This window comes from Gracilinanus agilis, chromosome 1, assembly GCF_016433145.1.
Source record: "Gracilinanus agilis isolate LMUSP501 chromosome 1, AgileGrace, whole genome shotgun sequence".
In the NCBI taxonomy this organism is placed as follows: Eukaryota; Metazoa; Chordata; class Mammalia; order Didelphimorphia; family Didelphidae; genus Gracilinanus; species Gracilinanus agilis.
Window position 1 is genome coordinate 91,680,112 of NC_058130.1, and position 27,412 is coordinate 91,707,523.

Below are 27,412 nucleotides of genomic sequence, written 5' to 3' on the forward strand. Positions count from 1 at the left end.
AAACTCGAGTTTTCACGAGGCCAAAGTCTCATGCTCTCCCCAGGTCTACTTCCAGCTCTAATATGTTATAAGCCTCTGATCCCATATGGAAAATAAGGATAACATCACCTACCCTATATATAGGGGCTCTTGAGAGCAAAGTGCTTTGTCAGCTGTTAAGTGGGATAGAAATGTAAGATGTTAAGGTTTACCGTGGACAAGAAGAGATATGACTAACCCTGAGCTGGAACACTTACCACGGAGGAAGCAAGGAAGAGCCATCGGGAGTGGAGCCATTCTGGCCTCCCGGACCTATGGGAGATAACAGGATCAACGTTCAGGGCTAGCCTGGAGGAAGAAGTGTGATCAAGGCCAAAGGGTCGAGGGGAATCCAGGCTCTCCCGTTACCATAGCAACACTGGCCAGACGGTGGCCAGCCTTACGAGGGTGATTAATAAATGTTGATTGATTGGAAGGTTTAGGGCTTAGAACCCAAGCCCCAGCCACCGTTTGTCAGAAGGGTATTGTGGGCTGACTAAGAGATTTGGAACCTCAAGATAGGCCTCCTGCTGTGGGGGCATCCCGGATCAGGGGACGGACTTTGGAGACCTAGCACCGCCGCTACTTGGTGCTTCGGAAGGACTCGGTCCCAGGACCGGACTGCCATCGTCTGCACTGCCGAGATGGGTGGGCAGTGGTACAAGCTAAGGAGAGGGGCACTAGTAGGGGGCTTCTCCCAGGAGTGGTACAGACTCGGGGTTTGGGGAACGGCGGTCAGACTGGCCGTAGGGCCAGAGTCTGGGAAAAGCGGGGCCGGGGGCGGCTCACCCGAGGACGGCCGGTGGTACAGGCCAGTCACGGTGCTTCCGTACACCCCCCAGGCCAGCTGGATCCCCAGGAGGCTCAGCACCAGCCACAGGAGCAGCAGCTTGAAGAGGGTCACACGCATGTCCTGAGCCTCCCACTCGCGCAGGAATTCGCTGCCCAGTGTGCTCAAGGCGCCCAGGACAGCCGTGGGCAAAGCTTGCCAGCCTAGCTCGGACCCGGACTCAGCCGCCATGCGAATAAACTTCAAGCTCACCCACCTAGCCTCGGGGGGCTTACTGCAGCGGCTACTGCGCAGGCGCCGAACACGGCTGGAACATCTGGAAACAAGAAGAGCCCCCTACATCCAAGCCCAAAAAGGCAAAGCCAAAACGCATGCGCAGAGAGGTGGCAGTTAAAGGTTGAGAATGGCTGACACAAAACCACGCACGCGCAAACAAACCCTAAGCCGCTCCCCCCACCTACCTATAGAGTGGGTGACTCGGGAGTACAAAATAGTAACCAGGTCTTTTATAGCCCTGTGACTCCCGTGATGCCCAGCGCGGCGTTGGTGATTGGTTAAACAGCATCCTCTACGGGAGGTTACGTGATTTGGAGCAATCGTTGCTTAGGGGCAGGGCTCTGAGAGCGTGGCCGCAACCAGCCACGGCTCGAGCCCGTCCTGGGCCCGGGAGCGCGCACGTTGCGACCCGCCCTCCAGCTACCGCCGCTGCCGCCGCCGCCGCCGCCCGCCCGCCTGCCCGCCCGCGCTCCCGCTCCCCGCCTGCCTGCCCGCCGGTTTCTAGTGTAGAAACTGCCTGAGTCCTAGAACGCGCGGCTCGCGGAGCAGCCCGCCCGGCGAAAAGGGACTCGAGAACCGCCTGAGGTAAGAGGCTGCCTGCCGGCGGGGGCGTCCCCTCCCGGGGTCTTCCTCCTTCCTTCCCTGGCCCCCCGATTCCGAAGTGCCGGCGCCTCCCTGGGCCTGCCTCACCCCACGGTGGCCCCCTCCCGCGTAGCTGCTCCGCTCTCGTCCCGGGTTTTGGCCGACCGCTGAGCCGGCAGCCCCTCGGGCGTGGGTCGGTTGTGCGGGCCCCACCTGCTGCTTCTCTCTAACTCCTCCGCCTCGCCCCCGCCCCGGGGTGTGTGTGTGGGGGCTGTGTGTGTCCGTGTGTCCCGGGGAGTTCGGAGGCCGCACCCCGCCACCACCGCTGCCTCCGTTTCCTCCGTTTCTTCCTGGCTTGTTCTCCCTTCTGTTCCCCGAGCTCAGCGCTCGGTGCGCGGTCGCCGAATGGGTGTGGGGCCGCTCGGACTGCGGGCTTGGTGCGAGCTGAGTCCCCCACACACACACTTCTTCCCCGCCCCCGCTCGCTGTCTGGGGGTGAAGCGGCGGCTCCCTAGGACCCTGGGTCGGCCCTCGGCTGCCTGGCCGCGGCAAGGGCCGAGTCTCGAGGGTCTGGACCCTCTCCTGCTTGGCTCGGTCTCCCTGTACCCCTCCCCGTAGGCCACGGCCTGGTTCAAGCCTCTCCTCTCTCCCTCCCTCCCTCCATCTCTTCCTCCCTCCCTCCCTTCCTTCCTCTTGGGGCACTTCCTCACACCGCCTCTTGGTTGTTTTCCTACCTGTTACACGACTGGCCCCAACCGGGGAGCTCCTCGGCGTCGCCCAACCCCGCACTGAAGGTAGACCATGTCCGGCCTGACCGCGCTGGAAGGCCGAACCCAGCTAAAGAAGGCTCTCCCGGGGTCCGTGAGCTGGGTAGGGGGCTCACTTACAGATCGTTTTCTCTCGCCCTTGAGACTTCTTTTTTTAAACAAGATCCCCCATAGCTTCAAACGTATAGATCTCCGATCGTGATCGCCTTCAGAAACTTGCTTCCCTTCAGAACCCACCTAGATTGTGAAATTGCTAGAGAGAGCAGGTAGTGAGATGGACCCTGCAGTAAATAGGCTCCTCTGTCGTGAGCACCTTCTTGAGTTCAAGGCATTGATCCGACTGAGTGATGGGCTTGGAGGGGAGCAGGAAGCAATATGAGAATTCTGCCATCGTGTAGCTTGTTTAATAGAAGGGGGGAACTCATCGACCTGGCTATTTGCTATAAACATGATCTGTATGGACTGGAGTTTGAAAATGGTTCCTTGAAATCCCACCCTACTTTACCCAGAGACGGTTTATACAGGTTCTTATTAGTGTAAAATAAAATCAATCTAATCTGTTCATTTGGTTTTAAAATAAGTAACCTGTGAACAGAAGGAAACAACCACTTTTATTATATATTTACCAGTTTTCTTGTTTTTGCTGTTTACAAATTTATTTTGTATGTTAATCTCATTTTTCATTCATCTAAACATTTCTTTTGGATTGAAATTAGAGAACTAATCCTAACATCAAAAAAAACAAAAAACACAACCATATGATTTTTCTCATGTAAAAACTGCTATTATTATTTTAAGGATCTTGTTGGATCAGAGTGGAGTGAGTACCATTTCAGATGGTAGTTTAAACCAGAAAATCAGAACGGGGCCAGCTAGGTGGTTTAGTAGATTGAGAGCCAGGCCCAGAGATGAAAGGTACTGGGTTCAAATATGGCCTCAGACACTTCCTAGCTGTGTGACCCTGGGCAAGTCACTTGACCCCCATTGCCTGGCCCTAACCACTCTTCTGCCTTGAAACCAATACACAGTATTGATTCCAAGACAGAAGGTAAAGGTTTTTTTAAAAAAAGAAAAGAAAATCATAACCAATTGTTAAACCAAAAAGTTACTGGTTTAATTCTCTTTAACATTTTTTGTACCCTAACCTATTCTTTGCAAATAAAAAAAATATTCTAATCCCCCAACTCTCAAGTTATTAAGAACATACCCTCCTCTAAGGGAAGGATAAAATAGGAAAGGAAGATTAGTCTTCCCTCTTCACTTGCATATAAGTACTGAGTAAATGTTTGACTTGAATTGGATGACACTTTGTCATTTTTGAAGTTTTGATTACACTTTTTAGTGCATTTTGCCTTTAATTAAGATCTTTCGATACACATCTTGTGTAGCTATTTCTGATATTGTTAGAAATTTTCATTTTGAAAGTTACATTTGTGTTGACAATTTGAGACAAAATATAGAGCCTGTTTCATCATATGCATTTGTTATGCTTGTTGACTGACATTAAAATGTTGATAACTTGAACTAAATTTTCTAATTTGGTTAAAGAGCTACTTAAAGATCAGTTTTGTTTATAAAAGTCCATCTCTTGACGATCATTGCTGCTTTTCTTTAAAATATATAGGGAGGCTGTGTTGCTAGGAGGCCCAGTGGATTGAGAGGCAGGCCTAAAGATGGGAGGTACTGGGTTCAGATGTGGACAAGTCACTTAATCCCATTGCCCTGCCCCCTTACCAGTCTCTTGCCTTAAAACACTATATTGATTCTAAGACAGAAAAGTAAGGGTTTGGTTTGGTTTGGTTTGGTTTTCAGTGTCTAACATCCTTTGTCCAATGAGATGACTTTTTTTTTTTTCCTAAGGAAATAGTTTATACAAAATACAGCTTATCCTGAATTAATCTCTTTTTTTCCTATTCTCACATGCAAGTTATGTGGAATGTTAGGAGGGAGGAGGTATGAATAGAGTTACTGGCCCAAGTTTTCATAAAATTTTTGGTTTTGAAGAGACAATCATCTAATTGAATTTCATTTTTACAGATGAAGAAACAGAGGCAAAGGGGAATGGGAAAAGGGGGCAAGGTGCATTCCAGCTAAACTGTCTAGGTGTTGAATTCTGCATTCCATAACCAACCTCCCTACCCTTTTTTTTTTTTTTTTTTTTTTTTTAAGTTCCTTCTAGACTAAATTCAGCTGATAACTCCATTGGGAAGCCTTTCCTGTCTGATTAACCTATAATTGATAGTTGTCTTTCTCTTCTCACATCTTGCTTTGTAAAACTTTTTTATATGCTTTCCCCAGTAGAATATAAGGTTGAGAGAATTTCTCATGTTTCTTTTTTTCTTTGCTCCTATGCACATAGTAGGGGCTTAATAGATATTTGTTGACTTGAATTGCTCAGTGTAGAAAAATTTGGATTAGAGCCCAGGTGTCTGATTTCCTGGACCAGTCCTCTTTCTAGTACACTGTATTAATGGTCTATAATTTCTAAGAATCTACAGAAGTCAATTACCAAATGGAAATCACAATTCTTCAGCTACCAAAGAATTGTCAAAGCAATCTCTTTGCTCTCTGAACCTGTATGGCAGCATGACAAAGTCAAGTGTAGTCAATGCAATAGTGATCCATATCCAGAGCCAGCCAGGTCCCTGGACTCATCTCAGACATTTATTTTTCACAAGTCTGGGCTAGCAAGTTCAAGCTTACAATTCCAACCTGAGTATTTTAGGAGGACCAGCTCAGCTGTGGGGTTGAACTAGAAGGGACCCCAGAGATCAATTAGCCCAAATCTTTGATTAAAGATAGAGAAATTGAAATTCAAAGATAAGTGACTGGCCCAAAGTCACTGAATCTATCAAGATGCCTTTTTTGAGCACTTGCTGTGTGTTAGGCACTAATGCATGGTGATGGGTATATACATCTAAAGAATTAAAATAATCCCTACTTGGTAGATACAAAATAAATGCAAGATGTAGTTGAGGAAAAAGAACACAACTTTGGGTGGAACCAAAACAGCTTCAAGATGGTGATTGAGTTTTCTCTTGAAGGAAGAGGCCCTGGTGAGGAGGGGAAGTGTATCTCAAGCATCAGAAAAATCTTGAGGAAGAGGAACCAGTTAGAAGGACATTGTAATAGTCTGGGTGAACAGTGATGACCAAAAAGGTAGTTGTGTGAGTAGAGAGAAAGACCCCATGTCCTTTAGAAATATCAGGAACTGGCACTTGGAGATGGAGGAGTGCTGAGGTTGCAGTCCTGGAAGGATATTGGTACCTTTGACAAAATGTGGGTTTGGGGATAAAGATGCTGAATTCTATTTTTGGTATATTGAGGGGGTGATGGCTCTGGAGCATTTGGTCTAAAATACTCAATTGGCTGATAGTGATGTGGGACTAGAAATGACTGATACTGGCTACATAGCTAACATTAGAGGTAGGATTAAAATCCATCCGTCTGGCTCTGGTGTGTTCTTTCCACTGGCTCATGCTTCTTTACTGAGGAGAAGTAGAAAAGAGCTCTGGAACCCTGATGTCAGAAGGCCTAGGCACTTGTCCTGCCTGCCTCATATTAGGTATGTGTCCTTGAGCAAGGCATCTTAACCTCTGAGTCTGTTTTTTCATCAGTAAACTGGGTTTAAGATTTCTACTACTTCAGGAGATTTTCTATAAGGAAAACACTAAATCTTTTAGTACAAGTCATTTTATCCCCCACTGTATAGAGGAGGCAGCTGAGAATTAACATTACCTGACTTGATAGGAAATGATGATATTGTCATCCAATCTCTGTACTTGCTATAAACAGGTGCCCAGCTAGGGTGTCTTAATACTGAGTTGGTCATTTCTCAGGACTAAAGATAATTGCATTGACCTGGCCCCAAGTCTTAAGGTATTTATTTGATAATTAGATGAGCCTTGCACATAAAGATTGATTGACCTTTTGACTCTTTGAGCATCTCTGGTTTTTATCGGTTGTGGAAATAGGTATGTGCTTATGAAAAGCTCAAGGAGGTTAATGAACCCTTCCATTAAGAAGTCACAGACTCTCAAAAGTTAATCTAACACCCTATAATGCAGAGGTTCTAATTCACCTTTTTAATGGCAATCTGGAGAAGTCTATGGACCTCTTCTCAAAATAATAGCTTTAGGTGCATAAAATAAAATACATAGAATTACAATTATATTGAAATCCAATTATCAAAGTTTTTTTTTTTTTTTTGAAAAACAGCTTCATGGATCCTAGATTAAGAACTCGTACTGTAGTTTACAACATACCCAGCAAATATTCATCCCACCTTTGAAGATCCCAATTGAAGGGGAACCCAAGGAGTCCATTTTTGGATGGCCTTATTTGTTGGGTAGGTTTTTATTACATATCTTAAGCTGCTTCTGAGTAGGGATTAATTTCATTCTTGGTACTTGAATCCCAAGTTGCCTAGAATAGAGAAGACTGGACTTGATGAGTTCTTGTAATCAATGACTGTAGATCTGTGTCTGCCTCTTCACAAATTCTATCCTAACTCTTAAATCTTAATACCTTTTCTGCATGACAACTGTTCACCTACTTTTGAATACAGCTATCATAGTCCATCCCTTCACCTTCATCCTTCTTCATGCTAAAAATATCCCCTTTCTTTGGCATGATCTTGAAGTCCTTTTGGCTGCCCTCAGGAATTTTCTAGCTTTCAATTTCTTCTTAAAATAGGGTGCATAGAAGTAGATGTGGTACTATATTCTTCAGGTGTGGCCTGGCCAGGGTCAGAGTACAATGATATTATCATTTGCTTAGTTCTGAACACTGCCTTTTTTAATGAAGCCCAAGATCACATTAGCCTTTTTTTTTTTTTTTTTTTTTTTTTGCTGCGATATTACACTCTTTATTTATTCAACTTTCTTCTAAAAACCCCAGTTTTTTGTTTTTAAACAATCTACAATTTCCCCGTTTTGTACTATGAAGGTGAATTTGAAACCATGTGTAAGACTTCACATGTATCTGTATTAAATTTAACCAACTATTATACTTGCTGGTTTTATGTCATGTGTAAATTTGATAAGTGCACTGTTATTCAATTAAAAATGTCAACTAGCATAGGGTAAAATTCAGAAGATTCCCCTCTAAAAACCTCTTAAGTTGATATGAACTCTTAAGTATTTATTTATCCTGAGGTTCTACCCTTCATCTTATTTCTAATTCATCTTTATTGTATTGTTATCTAGCTCTGATTTTTCCATTTTGTCACAAGAATAGCATAAGAAAAAAATGTTTAATGCTTTTATAGCTAGCTAAGTTAAAAAATTTCTTTCCCTCCCCTAAATCTCTCCCCGCCCCTGTATGTGAGCCTAGTAAAGACTGACTATAAGGTTTCTTAGTATAGCCTGAGCCATTGTCCTGTTCATTGTTTTCCTGATCTGAAGAGAAATTAAAAAAGAATTACTGGGCAGATAAGTGGCTCAGCGGATAAAGAGCCAGGCCTGCAGACAATTCTAAGACGGAAGGTAAGGTTTTTTTTAATGTTATGTATAGTATATTGTTTTCCTATGAAACATATTTCCTGACCATCCACTTCAGTGTAGCCACTTAATGTAGCCAAGTTTTCCTTGTCATTTGAGATTGGATATGTTCTGGAGAAGATACACACAGGAGAGTCCTTAAAGAAGAGATTCCCTGCTAAGATTTCTTATTGGTTCATAGGATCATAGATCTAGGGGGCTTTAGAAATCTAGTCTACCTGCCTCATTTTACAAATTAGAAACGGTTCAGAGTAGTTAAGGTATATTGCCCAAGGTAAGTAGAAGATATTCACACTCAGGTTTTTTTACTTCACATCAAAGTCAGCATCTTGATGAGATGGATAAAGCACTCTCCACCTGCTTTAGTTTTATCATAGAATGGTTTAGAATCATAAAATCATAGTTTTAAATCTAGAAGGGATTGTAAAATAATGGATCAAGAGCTGGAAGGGACCTCAATGGTTATTTCGTCTAACCCATTTATTTTAGGCTTGAGGAAACGGAAGCCCAGAGAAAGTAAATGACTAACCCAAGTTAGACAATATTATAACCTCATTTTTAGCTAGAAAAACAAAATTATTTTCCTAGTTCTTTCTTGAGCCATATTTACTGTATTACATCTTTCCCTTTAGGCTGCCCTCTATATGTCTAGCCACCTCTATATTCACCTTTATATACACAGTTCTTTAAACTGAGCAGTTTTGGCCATTTTGGTTTTGCTCTTCTTAACTTGGTTGATTAGGACTGAATAAGCATATTTGTGTATCTCTCACCAGATTAGTAACTCTCTTGCTCTTCCATTTTAGACACATTTAATGTTAAGTGTTCTTGAGATAAGGAGACATTTAAAGTTTCTAAGTAGCAATTTAGTTGAAGTTATTAATTCCTATTTTTAAAAATTATGTACATTCAGTCCATGGTACTGAAACATTAAGGAAAAACTTTATGTACCTGTAATTATGATAGACATCTGATAGTAAATAGGAAACAGTGCTACTTTGTTTTGTCTTGGTTTCATGTGCTTCCCCATTAAAATATAGAACTGTTCCTGATATTTTTATAGTGGTTAATAAGCATCATATTTTGAGACACATAAATGGTTAATTGTAAGTAGTTTGCAGTATAAAATGGAATGTGAACGTTAGTGGTATGTTCTTTAAAGAATAGTCAAAATAGTGAATCTATTTAAGCATCCTTAGGAGCCAGAAAGAAATCTTAAGTTCTGCTGACTTATAGAAAGCAAAAACATTCCTATCAGCAAAATAATAGGTTTTTTTAAACAGTCAAAAATAAAGTTAATAATATATGATGACCTTCTTTTGGGACTTAATGTGTATCCTTCCTTTAGATTGTTCCAGACAAAGATCTGATGTTGCCAATATTATTTTCTTTTCTGTTTCAGTCACAAAGACACATATAGGTGTGTTTTTTGGTCTAGAAGTAGCAATTTCCTTAGAATGTCCTTGCAGGTCTCTGACTTCAGTGAAAAGTTAGGTTTTAGAGGGAATGTTTCATTGGCAAGTAAAGTCTATTTAGGTTTCTTATTTAAAGAAAAAAATCATCCCATTTAGCTGTTTAGAAATTATTATAATGTTTGCAGTGTTGAAAGTCATGTAATCCTTCTCCATCTCTGCGCCCCTTAAATCTGGAAAATCAGAGTAAAAATTTTTGGCCTTTCCTCCCAAAGAAGTCTGAATTTTTTCCTTCTCTTTTATGTGGTGTTTTCATTTCTCTTATTGTAAATTTGGGTTGAGTATGCATTTATAAGTTTTTAGACTTTTTTTCTGTGCCACCTGCTGGCCTTCATGTGTCCTCTGCTGCTTCAGCAAAACTCTCCAAAAATTCCCATATAATTTTTTATCCCAACCTGCAATATATCAGAGCCAAGATGGAGAAAGTCACAATGTGGAAGGCATAACTTGGCATAGTCCACATAGCATGTGAAATTCCATGAGAAGAATGAATAAATATATAGATAGATACGTTGAATATCCTAGCTTGTCTCTCAAAAATTAAATCCTGGGCATCTCTCCCACATTGGCTACCAGATTTCATTGGGCGTCTTGGGGCAAGCCTATTTAGGTTACTGTACTTCATTTTCCATAGCAGAATTAATCAATTTTAATTCCCAAATTTATTGTTGTTTTACATTTCCATAGTGCCTTTCCTCTGAGAAGTTCAAGATACTGCTATACAGGTGGTATTTCTCTCAACAAACATTCCTGTGAGGTAGGTATATGCATCAGAAACCTGCTCTTTGCTTCCTTTTCCCCTCACAGGAACAAGTAATAGAAGGTACTGGGGAAACATATATCACTATCACTAACATTCTTTTGTTCTTCAGTGTTAGCCAATGAACTCTTTTTTTTTTTAAGCCCTTACCTTCCATCTTAGAATCAATACTATGTATTGGTTCTAAGGTAAGGACTAGGTAATGGGAATTAAGTGACTTGCCAGGGTAACTGCTAGGAAGTGTCTGAAGTTAGATTTGAACCCAGGAACTCCCATCTCTAGGCCTGATTCAATCCACTGAACCACCCAGCTGCTCCCCCCCAATGAACTCTTTTTAAAAATATTTTTAAAATATCTTAAAGTCCTTTTACTGCTTTTCTCATTAAAACCGTTCCTCCTTACCAGAGAGCTATCTTGGGTAAAAAAAGAATAGAAAAGTGGAGGAAGAGAATTAAAGCAAAACAAACCATATAAACTGAATTGACAGTATGTAGTTTTTCATATCTTTAAGCATAGTCATTGTCATCCCCTTCCCCACCTGTGCCAAAAAGGAGGGTGGTATATTTTCTTATTCCTTTTTGGGGAGATCTTCACATGATCATAAAGTAATTACATGCCATTCAATTTTTTTTGTTCTTTCCATTTATATAGTCATAGTTCAGATTCACTCTTCACTTGTAGTTCTGCTTAATTTTTTTCTAGAGTTCCACATATCCTTTCCATTCAACTTTTTTGTGATAAACTCTCTAGCTTTCCTGTTATCTTCTACTCATAATTACAGCTCTTTCTATATTTCTAAAGACATCTCCTTTTTTACTGAATTTCTAGATGGCCTACTGAATTTAGTTCTGCTTGCCACTTTTGAGCTAGACCTCCTTTTTTCATTGTTTTAGTTTGTATCAGTTAATCTTCTTAACCTTTTGCCTATGCTATGATTGTTACCTGGATATGATTGGCTACAAAGGAGATGGTACCAATAACAAACAGTCCAGAAAAACATAGAGATAAAGGGAATAAAGTTCACCATAAAGATATTTGAGTTGTGACTAGTTTTAAGGTGGAGATACACATAGTATACATCTAACTCGGTGAGTTTTCAAATACTTAGATATAAAATGGAACATGGGAACAAATTTCTGATTTTAACTTAATAGAATTAAACAGCTTGGCCTAAACTTGTATTGCTGCAGGACTTACTACTGCTTGCTTACTGCTTTCCATTATCTGGAGGAATTATTTAACTTGGAATGTTCTCTTATATATTTGTAGATAAATATTCTACTTTGGAGTTGCATATATATATACGCATACACACATATATAACTTGCTTATATAATAATCCTTGAGGCTAAAATAATCTTGCCCTTTCTTTCATATATTTCATATATACTTTGACTTCATTGAAGTACTTCTTTTTCCCCATTTAAAAAAGCTATTTTCTCTTTTCCTTTGTGGGCAAAAACTCTTTGTAAGAAATACTTAATTATAGTTTATCTTAAGACATGTACTCTAGCTAATTTATTTGGTCAAGCCATGGTGTTGAGGTCATAGATTTAATCCTTATAAGGGATTTAATTTTACATGGGGGGAACAACTGATGTTACAAAATGAACACTTGGCCCTTGTCTCTTGTTTTCTACAGTTTTATTGATACTTTTTGTTTTCATATCACATTCATTTCTGAATATCTCCTTCCCTAGATCAAGCAGTCTTCATTTGTATCAAATATGTATATTTTTAATTTCAGCACAATCAACTGACATAATTGTTTGCACATATAAAATTCTATAACCCAAGCCTTTACTTCTCATGAAAGGAATGAGGTGCATTTTTTCAACTGTCTTCCTGAGTACTGTTTTTTAAAATTCGTGCTATTGCTAGTGAGGATTGTAAGCGTGGCCTGACACAAACCTAACATCACTGTTGAAATGAACTAAGAAAACAGAACTAAGAAAACAGAAGAAAACATCGCCAGTGTGTTTCATAAGAGTATAACAGAAGTAATATTTTATGTACTCTTGCTTTGGTGTATGGCATTAATTGATCAACAAGTGTTAATTAAGCACTTACTATGTGCTTGGCATTATTTGAGGTTCTGGGGATAAAAATATAAAGAATGAAGCTTTATCATTCCTTTCAAGGAGCTCTAACTATGGCAGTGTATGTATGTATATATTGCTTATAGAGCATATCCTATAGATGGTTAATAGAATTTTCCTTTTAAAGGGACAGTACTTGTTTTAAAAATGCTTCTTCTAAGGGGCAGCTAAGTGGCTCAGTGGACAGAGCCAGGTCTAGAGGTGAGAATCCTAGGTTCAAATCCAGTCTCAGACACATCCTTGGAGTAGGCAAGTCAGTTAACCCAAATTGCATAGTCTTACTCAGTATCAGTTCTGAGATAGAATGTAAGAGTGTTGTGTTGTTTGTTTTTTAATTGCTTCCCTTCATTAATGGTGGTCCTTTTAACCCCTTTTTCTTACTGCCTTTTAAACACTAAGTTGGCGTTTTTTGCCCTACAGGGCAAAATTTGTTGAATATTATTAGTTTACTAGAGATGTTGCTGGCTCTTTTTGAGATCTGGTTAAGTGAAAAAGGCACTGAAATAAAGTAGATGGTTTTGAGACCTAGGTTTTATTTCCAGCTTATCCAGTGATGTGCCATATGACCAAATGACCAAATTATTCAGCCTACTTTTTTTTTTGTTTGTTTTGTTTTGTTTTAAACCCTTAACTTCTGTGTATTGGCTCCTTGGTGGAAGAGTGGTAAGGGTGGGCAATGGGGGAGTCAAGTGACTTGCCCAGGGTCACACAGCTGGGAAGTGTCCAAGGCCGGATTTGAACCTAGGACCTCCTGTCTCTAGGCCTGACTCTCAATCCACTGAGCTACCCAGCTGCCCCCTCAGCCTACTTTTTTAAAAAAAATCTGGGATGGTATTACTTGTTCTCTTCCAAGCAGAAAATATAACACTTTGATTTAAAAATAATTTTATTGATCATTTTTATCTTTATAAAGTACTAATTTCTAGCTGTATTCTCCTCTTTCCCCACTCCCATAAGAAGAAACTAAGTACTTCTCTCCCCAAGATTTTAAAGCAAAATATTCAAGGATTTTGTTTTGGTTATCTTGCTGTACCAGTCTTCCCCTCATTTATTATCCATTAGTAGGAAATTAGTCCTTTTTGGCTCTTTAAAAAAGAAATGATTGATTACTAACTTCAAATTGCATATTTTCTTTGGCTTGTGTTTTACCACTTTATATTTGTGGTGGTGATCCTATCATATATTCGAGTTTAACTATTTCCTTATATCCATCTCTGAATATCAATTATAACAGGTACCAGTTCTGTATATTTAGCATGAAGGATAGGGACTAGACCTATGACTTAATTGGTATATGGAACTCCCTCCACCAGTTCAGTCCCTTCTCTGAAATTTGGTCTTGTAGAGTTGTCTAGAGTACTGAGAACTTAAGTGGTTGATCTGGGTTCACAGTCAGCATATGTCAGAGTTGTGATTTCAACCTGGACCTTTCAGTTAACTGGCATGTATGAAGTACTCTGTAAAATTTAAAGAGAGAGACAGACAGACAGACTCTCCTTACCTTTAAAGAATTTAGTGTTTAGTGGGAGAGGAGAAGATATGCTACTTATCCAGTTAACGGCTCTCCCTTAAAAGGAAATTTTTTTTTAAGCATACAGATATGTACTAAAAAGTAGTAGCACAAATTACTATATACAAACAGATTGCTATATGAAAGTTGAGTGACTTTATGGTCCAGAGTTGTGTCCAGTATTGGGAAATTCTCTGGCAAGAACAGAGGGAGCAGAAGGAAGGCAGCAACAGGCAGCAGGCATCATTGCTGTATTAATGTACCTAGGTTCTGGCTTGGGTATGATAATAAAAATAAGAAGTCAGTGGACTGACTTCAAATACTTCCTTGCTCTGTGACCCCAGGCAAGTCACTTAACCCCATTTGCCTAACCCCTACCACTCTTGTTGCCTTGGAGCAGACACTTAGTATCAATTCTAAGGCAGAAAGTAAGAGTTTTAAAAAAGAAATCAGTAGGCACCAACTGTAAGGTTTTTAAAAATTGTTACTTGATATCTTTTATTTCCAGATATAGGCATCTCTTCTGCTTCTCCAGAAAGCCATCTCTTAAAACTTAAGAATTTTTTAAAAGATAAAGATAAAAGGGTAGAAAGGGTTTTTCAGCAAATCTAAAAAACACCAAAGGAGTCAGACAGTCTGTGCAGTGTTTCATACCTATAGTACCCCCTCTTCTGCAGAGATGGGAAGGTGCATTTTCTCATTTTTTCTTTGAACCAAGCTTGTTTCATAACTATAGTGTTTAGGGTTCTTCTTTACATTATTGCAGTAATTGTATATATTGCTTTCCTGGTTCTGCTTGTTTTGCATCAGTTGACATAAGATTTCCTGTCTATTCTTCATATTGGTTTGTTATTCTGTAATAAACACCCTAGTGGGTATTAACTTTGTTTTTCCTTTGCTAAAACAAAGTTGTTGCTGTGCATACAAATGGACTTGAATTTCTGTCTTTGACATCTTTCTTAAAGCATATGCCTACCAGTGAGATCTCAAAGGGTATAGACCAGTGGTGGTGAGCCTATGGCATGGATGCCAAAGATAGCATGCAGAGCACTTTCTATGGGCATGTGGCTGTCCCCCTCCACGATGCCTGACAATATTTTTTCACATCATCCAACTCTCTGCTCTGCACCCCAATGGAGAGTGCACAAGGAGTAAGGTGGGTGGCTCACAGACAACAGAGCTGGAGGAGAGAAGTACACTTGGGCCAGTCCTCTTCCCCCTCTCTGTACTCACTGATGATATTCCTCACTTCATCTGCTCCTCCACCCAGTAGCCCAATGAGAGTGCTTTCTGCCTTTCCTGTGTGGAGTAAGGAGGGGCAGCACTCTTATCTCTAAAAGGTTCATCAACACTGGTCTAGACATTTTAGTTGCTTTTCTTGGCATCATTCTAAATTGCTTTCTAGAATGATTTAATAAAATCACAGATATGCCAGCAGTATATTAATATGCCTGTCTTTTAACAGCCTATCCATGTCACTTGCTCTTCATAATAACTCTAGGAGGTAGGTGCTTGTATACACATTTTACAGTAGAAGAAATGGAGACAAATAGAACTGAAATGACTTGCATGGATAACATATATAATAAGTATGTCTGAGGCCATATATGAACTCAGGTCTTCCTGGCTAAAGCTCTAGAAGGCTGAGGGATGAGAAAAGATTCCAATTTGTCAAGTAAAAGTTCATTAATTACTTAAGGAAATGACTCTTTCAAATATGAGGTTGGAAGCCATATTGAAAAGTGTTTGAGAAGTCAGTAAGAGAAAGGGAAATAGAGGCAATAAAATACTACAGACATTTTTTTAATTTTATTTAATTTTAATTTTTTTATTAATATTCATTTTTAACATGGTTACATGATTCATGCTCCTACTTTCCCCTTCACCCCACTCACTCCCCCCACCCATGGCCAACGCACATTTCCACTGGTTTTGTCATGTGTCCTTGAACTACAGACATTTTTAATGAGAGTTTGATTGTGAAAGGAAGGAGAGCTATCTAGGGTAGTTACTTGAGAGGATGGTAGAATAAGAGATAAAGGAAAAAACATTCTGAAGAAAAATAATTAGTCCGGTTTGACTAGAGTAGAGTATATAAGAGGAAGAAATATAAGACAGTTGTGTCAAACACACATAGAGGTCACTAAGTGTACATGTCTTCCTTAGGGGCCACATTCTTGACTTAGCCACACATTAACATTATATTCTGTTGTATTTTTGTTTAGTTAAATATTTCCCAAATAAATTTTAAATTGGTTCTGGAGTATTGTCCCACATTGCACAGCCACTTGTTTGACACCTCTAGTAGTCAAAGCCAGTCTTGGGAACTAGACTTAGAGTCAGAAATAACTGGTTCAAATTCCAACTCTGCAAGTCATGATCTCTCTGAGCCTTAGTTTTCTCATCCTTAAAATAAAGATAAACAAGCACCTTCCTCAGGAATTTTGTGAATATCAAATGAGATGTGTAAAATATTTCATAAACTTTAAATGCTAATATCTTCTATTATCAGTTATCATTACAAATATAATTATGATATGAAGCCAGATTGTGGACAAACTTGAAAGACATACTAAACTGTGGCCTATAAATAAAAAGCAAACTATTGGATGTTTTTGAGCTGGAGAATAGTTTGATTATAACTTTTAAGAAGGATGGAGTGAGTAAAATAACCTCTCTTTTCTTCTCAGCTATTAGTGGACCAAAAAATCTACCAGTGTAAATCTTTATTTTGACTTCAATAATGTTTTTAAATTTTTTATTTTATTCCAGTAACAAATTTACACATAAGTTTTCCAAGGTTACATGGTTAATGTTGTCTCCCTCTTCTTTTCCCTTCCAGAACTGACAAGCAGTTCCACTGGGTTATACATGTATTATCACCAGTGTAAATCTTAATGAATTTTACATAGGGATTACCAAACTTTATTTTCTTTTGAAGTTCTTGCATGAACCTTAAGGCTCATAATTGAAAATTCTCTTTGGTTTACATGCTTTACTATTTTTCACTTAGTATTACCGTGTTCTGATGACTGTATAACATCTTATGTATGCAGATGACATGTAATCGTGTACTGTCTGCCTTAGTTGGAAGTAGAGAATATGAGGTACAATGCCACCATCTTCAAATATCATACATCTACTTTAAGCTTGGAAATACCTTATGTAGAAAAACTCAGGTATATTTATTGTTGTAATGCAGTGATCCCTCACCTATCGCTGGAGATATGTTCCAGAGATCCCCACAATAAGTGAAAATCTGCAAAGTAGCAACATTATATTATGCTTTTTAATGTCTATTGATCACAATTCTTCAGTCTGTTAAGGAGGGAACTAAATTCACTTCTGAGCTCAATTCAGAGTAGTTTCTGTCCCCTGCCCAGTTGTTTGTTTTTAAACCCTTACCTTCTATCCTAGATTATGTACTAAGTATCAATTCTAAGGTAGATGAGTAGTAAGAGCTAGGTAATTGGGGTTAAATGACTTGTCCTAGATCATATAACTAAGAAGTGTCTGAGGTTAATTTTGAGATCTTTAGTCTCCAAACCTGGCTCGCTATTCTTCCTCACCAGAGATTATTAAAATTCTGGTGATAGGGAAGGGAGTAGAAATGGGGATAAATATTTATAGAGCACCCATTACAGGAAAGGCACTGTGCTGAGAATTATCTCATTGTTACTCACAACAGCCCTAGAAGTAGGATATCTCCGTTTTTCAATTGAGGGAACTGAGGTAAATATTTCACTGACTTGCACAAGGTCACAAAACTAGTAAGTGTCTGAGAAAGGATTTGAATTCTGACCTTTCTTATTGTGCTGTGGTGCTTCCTAGCTGTCTTGTCTCAGAAAGATACATCTTTCCTCACCCTGATGTTCCTCATGCTAGAAGCTGACCTGAGATATTTCAGGAATTATGTAGCCAAGATATGGGAGGAAAAGACAAGCCTTACCTTGGCAGGATAAGCTGTATAGGTATGCCTTTTTCTCTTAAATGAAACCATGAAGATCTAATCGTTATTCTGCTGTCAAAAAGTCTTCAAATTAGTATTGCCTATGATGAATAAATTTCACTAAATGAGGAATAAAATAGTAGGTTAGTTCATGTTAATTCATGTCACTGCCTCAGCTATTTAATGTAATTCTAAAAACCTTGTCTATTACATAGAATTCAGTTTAATCAATGTGAGTTGGGCTCTGAGCTTTAAAAAAAAAAAAAAAGTTGTTTTAAAATAAACTGGAATTTATCCACTCTCACGGCTTTTAGTTATTACCTCTTTATGGTTAACTCCTAAATCTACACTCTAGCCCTGACCTCTGCAGCCCCTTATTTCCAACTGTCTGCTACACATAACCACTTTTATACCCTGCCAACATGTTTCAACCAGTCCAAAATAAAACTCAAGCATGCCCTACTTAATTTCACCTAGATTACTAAGAATTTTGCAATAACTTTCTAATTGATTTCCCCTTCTCCAATTTTTCCTTCCCACATATGCCAAAGTAATTTTTCTACATATGTTTGACCCTGCCCAAGCTTTTAGTGGCTCTTACCTATGGAATGAAATGCAATTTTAATGCTTAGCTGGTTAGGCCCTCCAAAATATGATTCTAACTTACTTTTCCTACTATTTTATACTTTCCCCATGTTTACATGTTAGACAATCTGGTTATTTTCTGTTCCCCATTCTCTTGCTTTTTTCCAAATTCCATTTACTTCAGCCATTGTCCAGGCTCAGCTCAGACACTATGGCCTTTTTACCCCCTTCTTGCATATCCTCAGAAGTGGTATTTTCCTTCTTCAAAAGCTGTTTTTTAACTTCATTTTTAAATTCATGTTATTGATGCCTTTTGTCTTTATATCAGCCATTTTCCACCTCCATTGAATCCCATCTTGTGACAAAGTTAAGCAAAAATACTGACAGAGATTATTTGATAATTCATGTAATACTCTGTCCTGGAAATCTCCTCTGCTTTAAGTGTAGAGATATATTTCTTTTTTAGACCTTCATTTGTTTCTCTGTTGCTAAGAATTCATTTTCCTTTTAGTGATCTTTTGATTTACATTGTTATTGTCATTGAATATACTCTTTTTGGTTCTTCAGATTTTGCTCCTTTGTTTACGCAGCTGTAAGTGTTTTTTACACAACTGTCTAGTGTTTTAAGAAAAATCTTCACATTCATAGTTTCTTACTGCATAATAATACTCTATTACATTCATATAGCATAGCTTTTTCAGATAGTCTCCCAATCAGTGAGCACCTGCTTTTGATTCTAGTTTTTTATTACCACAAAAAATTCTCCTGTGGAAAAAAATTGGACCTTTTTCATTATCTACCTTTAAGAAAGTCAGTTTGGGGGTCATTGAGTTGAAATCTTCAATGATTCCAAATTGAAATTCAGAAAGAATCCAGAATGGTTGGATCACTGCATAGATCACAAATAGTACATCCACGTACCTGTCTACTGAAAGCCCCAGAGATGTTCAAATGAACCATTTATTAGATAACTCCTGCTATCAAACATCTTTGTTTCTCTGTCCATTATAATTCTCCTAAACCAGTGATGGGCAAACTACAGCCCACAGGCTAGCTGTGGCCCCCTGAAGTTTTCCCACTCCACATTATTCCTGATCTAACGAATACAATGAGTAGGATACAATACAATGAAACTTCGAAAGAGTTACCTTAGAAACAGACTGACAGATGAGCATTTCCTTTCCTTTGGCCCCCTCTTTAAAAGTTTGTCAATCACTGGCCTAAACATATTTTTCACATGAGTAGTGTTGCAGTTTCTCATATTTTCCCTGCTCATCGGGAATTAAGAATGTAATTTTTTTGAAAATTGAATCTTTATGCAAGTACAGTAAGATTTTTTGATCCCTCACCCTTTTCAGTTAAAAAAAGAGTGATTTTTCACCATGGCATCCTGTCACCTAATGCAGACAGGGTTAGATTATTATAGCCCCAAAAGGGCCAAACTATGACTCAAAAGGTGAATCGGAGAAGGCTGGGCACAGCTGTGAAAAAGAGTAATTTGGGGGCTCTGATGGGTGTTAGGTATCCTTATGTTGGAGACAAACTTCATGATTAGCTATTTCGGGGCATTGTGGAATGTGGTCTATCTTCTCATTCTTTGATTGGTTAATCAGATGTCCCAGTAGCAAGCCAGTGGGGCTCTGGGGTTAGTGTTTTAATAGTATCTCTCCCCCCCCTCCTGATAGCACCCCCCACTGTGAAGACTTTACCACTTTAAGTACCAAACCTTTTGGCAGCATTGTAAGTCATCTCCAGATCTTATGGTTTTTATAAATTATAATTATCCTTTTCTTCCCTTTTTATTCTTTTCATGTCAGAACTGCAGCTTCCCCTTCTTCACCTTCTTTTTCCTTTCCTTTCTTTCTGCATCCCTCTCTCTTTTCCCTATTATCTCATGTGATGTGGTCTAGGAAACCAGTTGATCAGGTTTCAGTCTGGTCAGAAATTGACAAAGAATCGTTTTCTCAGTTAGGCTTTGAGGAACTTTTCTAAGAGTGATGTATGTGGAAAAGGCACAGACTTTATAACATCCATTTTGGCTGCTGAGATCCTTTTTTTGTTTGTTTACTAGTTCCAGGAAATGTTTCAGAGTTGAGATTGTTGTGTGAGTAAACTCTGGCTCTGTAAGGCATGGTGTATTGTAAGGCAAACCTGGTATTGGGAAAAAATAAAATTTTGTCTGGAAGCATTCATTTTTCTTTCCACTTTTAGAAACAGCTAATCTTGCTATATAACAGCTTTGCTGGAACATAAACTTAAACAAAAACTGTCAGTGGCAAAGAAGCTAAAATCAGGACGAAATATTTTTATTAAAACTAAAACCAAATGAAAATCATTTAAGTACTTTTGTGTGTCTGAGCACTTTGTTAAACACTAAAGGAGATATGATGCTTAAGTCTTGGTTATCATCAAGAAACTTTTAAAATAAGCATCAAATATTGCTTGATGACAAGAATATCAAGTGTTTATCAAAGGTTTTTTTAGAATGCTTAAAAATAATTTTAAGGAAGTTTCCCAAATTATGAGTATTTATTTGTATAGACTTCATTAAGGGATCTATAATTACTTATTAGTTATATTTTTCAAGATTAGTGTTCTGTATTATTTGTTTCTGGAAATGGGGCCAATATTTATTTGTATGCCACATAGATCTGCTAAGCTTTCTGACTGAAATCTTAGGTGGAAAATTTCACATTCTATCTAAAAGACTGAAAACCCATTTGGATAGAACTTGTTCTTACATACTAAAGGCAATATTTGCTCTATAACTAGTTCTTGCCAAAATAATAAAATGTACCCAAAACTTCACATTGGGCAGTATTCTTTAATGCAGTGGTGTCAAAGTCAAATAGAACTTCCTCGCAGTAATATATTGACTTGGGAAAACTCAAATTAACTTTTACATTTCCCAACTACATTTTAATCTGGTTCAAATTTTAGAGGTAGCAGTTCACACCTCTGCCTTATTGCATTTATCTTATATATTTAAATGTTTTTACTGAAGTCTTATCCCCCTAGGATTTACAAGTTCTTGGAAGGGAGGGAAGGAGACATTTTGGATCTTATAACTTCAGAAAACTCATGTGGAAATTTGTTTGCCCACATTTAATCATGTCTCCTTCAAGATTAGGAAATTTGTTTTGCTTATCACTATTTATTCCCTGGTAATGTTTTCCCTGTTAACCACCTCCCCTTCTGACCCTTGCTTTTTTTTTCTTTTTTCTTTTTTCTTTTTTTTAAGTTTGGTGTGTTTCTACATCAAATCAAGAATATATATGTTCAATCCTCTTGTCCATTTGTTCTGGAATGGAAGAAGTTATTTACTATGGTCAGTCATTTGGTTTCTTGATCATTTAATCAAGTACTATTATTAATTTTTTGCTAGAGTTGAGGTATGGGAGCTAGGCTGCCTGCCTTCCTTCAAGCAGCCATCTTTGCTTGAAGTCCCCTAAAAGCTATATGATGTTAGCTTGTGTCTCTACAGCTTTCTTTTGGTCCTTGCCATTAAGGAATCTAGAACTTGATTGTAAAGCCCATATGTTAACACATGGAATAATTAGGACACAATATTGAAGAATGGGGAAATTCTTTTGAAAAGCTACCATAGTCAATGAAAACTTCATGAGGAAACTGATTTTATAAAGGATTTGGATAGAGCACCAAGAGATTATTCTTCTACTCCTAATGAGAAGACCAAGGTGAAAATAAACACAAAGTAGTGGAGGGGGCAGCAGTGCACATTGAGGAGACCAGTTTGAAAAAGCAGAAGGAATGTGATGGGGAAGAGTAGGAAATGAGATTTGTTAAGGATGGAGTGGAGGACAGATTATAGATGATATAAAAAAAACTGGATAATTTAGGCCTTGTTCTGCCTGAAACATGGAGCCAGAAAGTAGAAGGGAAACATGAAAGCATTGTGTGAGGGATGATTAATTTGATGGTATTTAATGTGCAAAATGGATTGTATAGAAACACAGTTTTAGGAATCAAAGAATGAGGAACCGAAAGCCAAGACTGGTGATGGCAGTGAAAATGGAAAATGAGAGATAAGTAAAACATGTTTTAAAGGATACGTTCTTATAGGACTTGGTAGTAGAATACTGTTAACTTTAAAGCATAATTATGATGTATTTATTTATCCCTCCTGCCACATCCAAAAGATTATTTTTCTTTATTTGTAATTTGCCTCTTTGTGTTACAGGTTCTTTAAGACTGCCTAGAAAAATCTAAATTTAACCAAAATCAATAGGATTAAAATTCACAGATCCTTAGGCCATTGCTTAGGTTAATATGTCTCTCTAGGAAGAAGCATACCAGAATTACTGGAGCATTTTTAAACTTTATTGTTAACATAAGTAACTGGAATATAATTAAATTCATATTAAAAGCTAACTAGTACAATTATTAGTGGAGAATTTAAGAGCCCATATATTTAGAGTGCTTAATTTAAAAAACACAGAAATAATTTTATATTGTAAAAGGCTTTCTTTTCCTCCTTTGACCCTCCCCATTTTCTATCCTTATCCAGCCCATAGTGTTGCTCTCAAGCACATCCATTTAAGGCTTTTAAAATTGATGCCTTTTGCTTCAACATTATATTTATTACATCTCTTTGGGGTACAAACCCAGCAATGGTATGGCTGGATCAAAGGGCAGGCATTCTTTTAGCGCTCTTGGGCATAGTTCCAAAGTGCCATCCAGAATGGTTGGATCAATTCACAACTCCACCAGCAATGCATTAATGTCCCAATTTTGCCACATCCCCTCCAGCATTCATTACTCTCCCCTGCTGTAATTTTAGCCAATCTGCTGGGTGTGAGGTGATACCACAGAGTTGTTTTGATTTGAATTTGTCTAATTATTAGAGATTTAGAACACTTTATCATGTGCTAATATTGATAATTTTGATTCCTTTATCTGAAAATTGCCTGTTCATGTCCCTTGCTCATTTATCGATTGGAAAATGGCTTGATTTTTTGTACAATTGATTTAGCTCCTTGTATATTTGAGTAATTAGACCTTTGTCAGAGTTTTTTGTTATAAAGATTTTTTTCCATTTTGTTGTTTCCCTTCTGATTTTAGTTGCATTGTTTTTGTTTGTACAGAAGCTTTTCAATTTAATGTAATCAAAATTATTTATTTTACATTTTGTCATTTTTTCCAACTCTTGCTTGCTTTTTAAAATTTTTCCTTTCCCAGAGATCTGACAAGTATATTATTCTGTGTTCTCCTAATTTTCTTATAGTTTCCTTCTTTATATTCAAGTCATTTACCCACTCTGAATTTACAAAGTTGCAGGATACAAAATAAATGCACATAAATCATCAGCATTTCTATATATTTCCAGCACATCATAGCAGCAAGAGTTAGAAAGAGAAACACCATTTAAAATCACCCTAGACAATATAAAATATTTAGGAATCTATCTACCAAAACAAACACAGGAATTATATGAACACAACTACAAAACACTTCCCAATTAAAACTAGATCTAAACAATTGGAAAAACATTGATTGCTTATGGGTAGGACGAGCTAACATAATAAAAATGACCATTCTACCCAAATTAATTTACTTATTTAGTGCCATACCTATCAAACTACCAAGAAACTTTTCTACAGAATTAGAAAAAACTATAACAAAGTTCATTTGGAAGAACAAAAGATCAAGAATATCAAAGGAAATAATGGAAAAAAAAAACGGGAAGGAAGGTGGCCTAGCAGTACCAGATATTATACTATACTATAAAGCAGTGGTCATCAAAACAATATGGTAGGGGGCAGCTGGGTAGCTCAGTGGATTAAGAGTCAGGCCTAGAGACGGGAGGTCCTAGGTTCAAATCCGGCCTCAGACACTTCCCAGCTGTGTGACTCTGGGCAAGTCACTTGACCCCCGTTGCCCACCCTTACCACTCTTCCACCTAGGAGCCAATACACAGAAGTTAAGGGTTTAAAAAAAAAACCAAAAACAATATGGTACTGGCTAAGAGACAGAAGGGAGGATCAGTTGGAATAGACTTGGGGTAAGTGACGTCAGCAAGACAGTGTATGATAAACCCAAAGAGCCCAACTTTGGAGTCAAAATCCACTATTTGACAAAAACTTGTTAAATTGGAAAACAATATGGGAGAGATTAGGTTTAGATCAACATCTCACACCCTACACCAAGTCATTTTTCATTTTATTTATTTATTTGTTTGTTTGTTTGTTTGTTTGTTTTTGCCCTTAACTTCTGTGTATTGAAGCTACCCAAACCAAAGAAATCATGTTTTATTGGAACGTTGAAGCAAAATTTGTCTCTTACCTAGAAAGGCAAGTTATATCTTGCCTACTGAATCTTTGCCTATCTGTAACAGTCCAGTTCAGATTAACTTCTTTAATGAAGTCTTCCCTGATTCCCTCTAGTTGCTAACAAATTTACCCTTTGGAACTTCTGTTAGGCAATTCTAATGTAACAAGTCTTACATTTATGTTTGTTTTATCACTATTAGATTGTAAGTTCCATGAGGATAAAGGTTATCTGATAAAAACCATTGGATCTTTTCCAGCACCTAACAAAACATTTACATTTGGCATTTTATTTTACCTTACATTTAATATATTGCTGCAGATTTTCCAAATTCCTTGATCACATCAGTCTGCTTTTGAAAATAAAATAATAAAACCTGTCATTTCCTTAATTCCTTAGGTCATGGAATTTTAGGCCTTCTACAATGTTTCCAGCTTTATCTTCCAACCTTACTTGACAGTACTCCTAGTAATAAAAATAATAACTAGCATTTATATAGTGTCTGCTATATGCTGAACACTGTTCTGAGCGCTTTACAAATGTCTCATTTGATCTTCACAACAACCCTGTGAGGTAGGTGCTATTATTATAATTTTACAGTTAAGGAAACTAAAGCAGACAGAGTTTAAAGTGACTTGCCTGGGCCACACAGTTAATAAGTGTTTGAACCTAGATTTAAACTCAGGTCTTTCTGAATCCAGACCCAATATTCTAAGTTCTGTGCTGCTTTTGTGTTTCTTGTCTCTTTTCCTACCTCATTGGCTTCACCAACAGTTAAGCACAATAACACATTCCATCTGAAGTCCTCTCATCTCAACATCTGCTATTTCTTCCATGAAGCCATTTCTTATTTTTCTCTGTTAGTTTCCCCAGCTAAAAGTATTCTCTTTTGTCTTTGTCATATATTCTACCTTTATTTTTATGCATGTATCACATGCACCTCTAGATTGTGATTTCTCTGGGATTAGGACTATCATCTCTATGTCCTATTAATTTAAAGTATACCCTTTTAAAAATTATTTTAAATTTAATTATCAACAACTAAATGAAACTTACAAAATAGAAAGTAAAATCTTATCTAAAACTAACCATTTTAACACTGAATAATCAAATGAATAAATTAATTTATTCTGCATCTATTAAGTCCATTTTGAACTTCAGCTACCCTAATGCTCCACTCCAACCCTGTAAATTTCCAAACCAAAACATGCTTTCCCAAACATCACTCCCTACCTTGTGTTGACCATTTGTTAGAAGAGTATTTATTATTATTTACTATGATCATGGGAACTTTGGGAGGTTGGGACCTGATAATGAGTTTGTATTATGCAGACTAAAAATCCAACCAAGATGTATTGCAGTATTGTGAATAAGTTAATGGTACAGAATACCATTCAGTGAAGCAGGGACATATATATTAAGCATATTACATGAATGAGACAAGGACTGAATACACATTTATACACATACACATTGATAAATAGAAATTATTTATTATTTATAACAGCAAACCAAGTCATCAATGATTTATATGTGCCAGGCATTGTGCTAAGATCTTGGGGTACAAAGAAGCATAAAAAAGTCCCTGTTTAATTTCATGGAGCTCAAAGTCTAATGACAGAGACAAAATGCAAATAACCATGAACAAACAAGATGAATTAGAAATAATCTAAGAGGGAGGACACTAAAGTTAAAAGAGGACTCCTAGAAAAGCTTCTTGCAGAAGATAAAACTTAAGTCAGAACTTGAAGAAAGTCAGGGAAACTAGGAGACAAGCAAGGCATGTCAAGACATGGCAGATAGCCAGTGAAAATGTTCAGAGCTAGGATACTAGGTAAAGTATCTTCAGGGAATAGCAAGGAAAATATAAGTAGGGCATTAACTATTTCTTTTAACTGAGAAGCAGTTACATTCTTACATTTTATAAATATATTGTAGTTGTTGGTTTTTTGTTTTTTGTATTGGTTAGCAATAATAATAGCTAACATTTATAAAATTAAATTTTGTAAAGCACTACGTATTTCATATTTTATCTAGTATGAGCTACTTTAAATGTAAGTCTCTTAAAGAAAGGAATTTATATTTGTAGCACTTACCACTGAGTTTGGTAGTGTACAGTTAAGTTGCAGAATATTTCCAGTCATTAGCTATTGTTTTAGGAATAATATAAATAATAAGAAATATGTGATTGAAAATAGAGGTGGCATGAGCAGCTAGGTGGCTCAGTGAATTGAGAGACAAGGCTAGAGACAGGAAATCCTGGGTTCAAATGTAGCTTCAGACACTTCTTAGCTTGACCCTGAGCAAGTCACTTAACCCCCATGGCCTAGCCCTTAGTGCTCTTCTGCCTTGGAACCAATACATTCTAAGACAGAAGATAAGGTTTTTATTGCTAAAAAGAAAATGGGGGTGGGCCAGTCATGTGATACAAGCTGCACTATTAACTGGAAAATGTAAAAAAAAAAAAAAAAAAAAAAAACTAGAGGGAAATCTTTACTTCTGGATTTAATGTGGAGAATTCTAGGGAAAACACAAACAAGAATTGCACCCAGGTTAAAGACATGTATATGGCCTGCACCAATATCTACATATTTACATCTATGAACTATTAACAAGTAGTCCATGTCTACATGTAATCTCCTGCTGATTTTGCTTTGCATTACTTTGCTTATATCTTTCTTGTTGTAATATTGATCTTTTACCAGGGGTAGGGGAGGAAGAAATCTCTGGATCTATCATTTCATTAGCATAGGGAGCTCCCCAGTGAGAGAAATTCATCTACCAATACAAATCAGCAGCTCTTTTGGACACCATT

At 37.9% G+C, this 27,412-nt stretch overlaps 2 protein-coding genes across 4 annotated transcripts in view; one reads left to right on the forward strand and one right to left on the reverse strand.

Annotated features, from left to right (window-relative positions):
* Window positions 1-232: 232 nt before the first annotated feature.
* Window positions 233-1,240, reverse strand: LOC123230783 (T-cell leukemia translocation-altered gene protein homolog). Its single transcript, XM_044656954.1, has 2 exons — window positions 808-1,240; window positions 233-291 (listed from the first exon to the last, which is right to left on the reverse strand). The coding sequence occupies exons 1-2, from the start codon at window positions 1,037-1,039 to the stop codon at window positions 233-235; spliced, it is 291 nt and encodes a 96-aa protein (XP_044512889.1). The 5' UTR covers window positions 1,040-1,240.
* A 267-nt stretch (window positions 1,241-1,507) lies between these two features.
* The window catches only part of RHOA (ras homolog family member A), a 61,972-nt gene continuing 36,067 nt past the window's right edge, over window positions 1,508-27,412 (forward strand). Inside the window, exons 1-3 of one of the 3 annotated variants that reach the window (XM_044678603.1) lie at window positions 1,508-1,669; window positions 6,652-6,781; window positions 10,094-10,163. The gene's annotated coding sequence lies outside the window, so the exon portion shown is untranslated. The remainder of the gene's footprint in view (window positions 1,670-6,651; window positions 6,782-10,093; window positions 10,164-27,412) is intronic. The other 2 variants (XM_044678671.1, XM_044678526.1) reach the window with 2 other exon arrangements.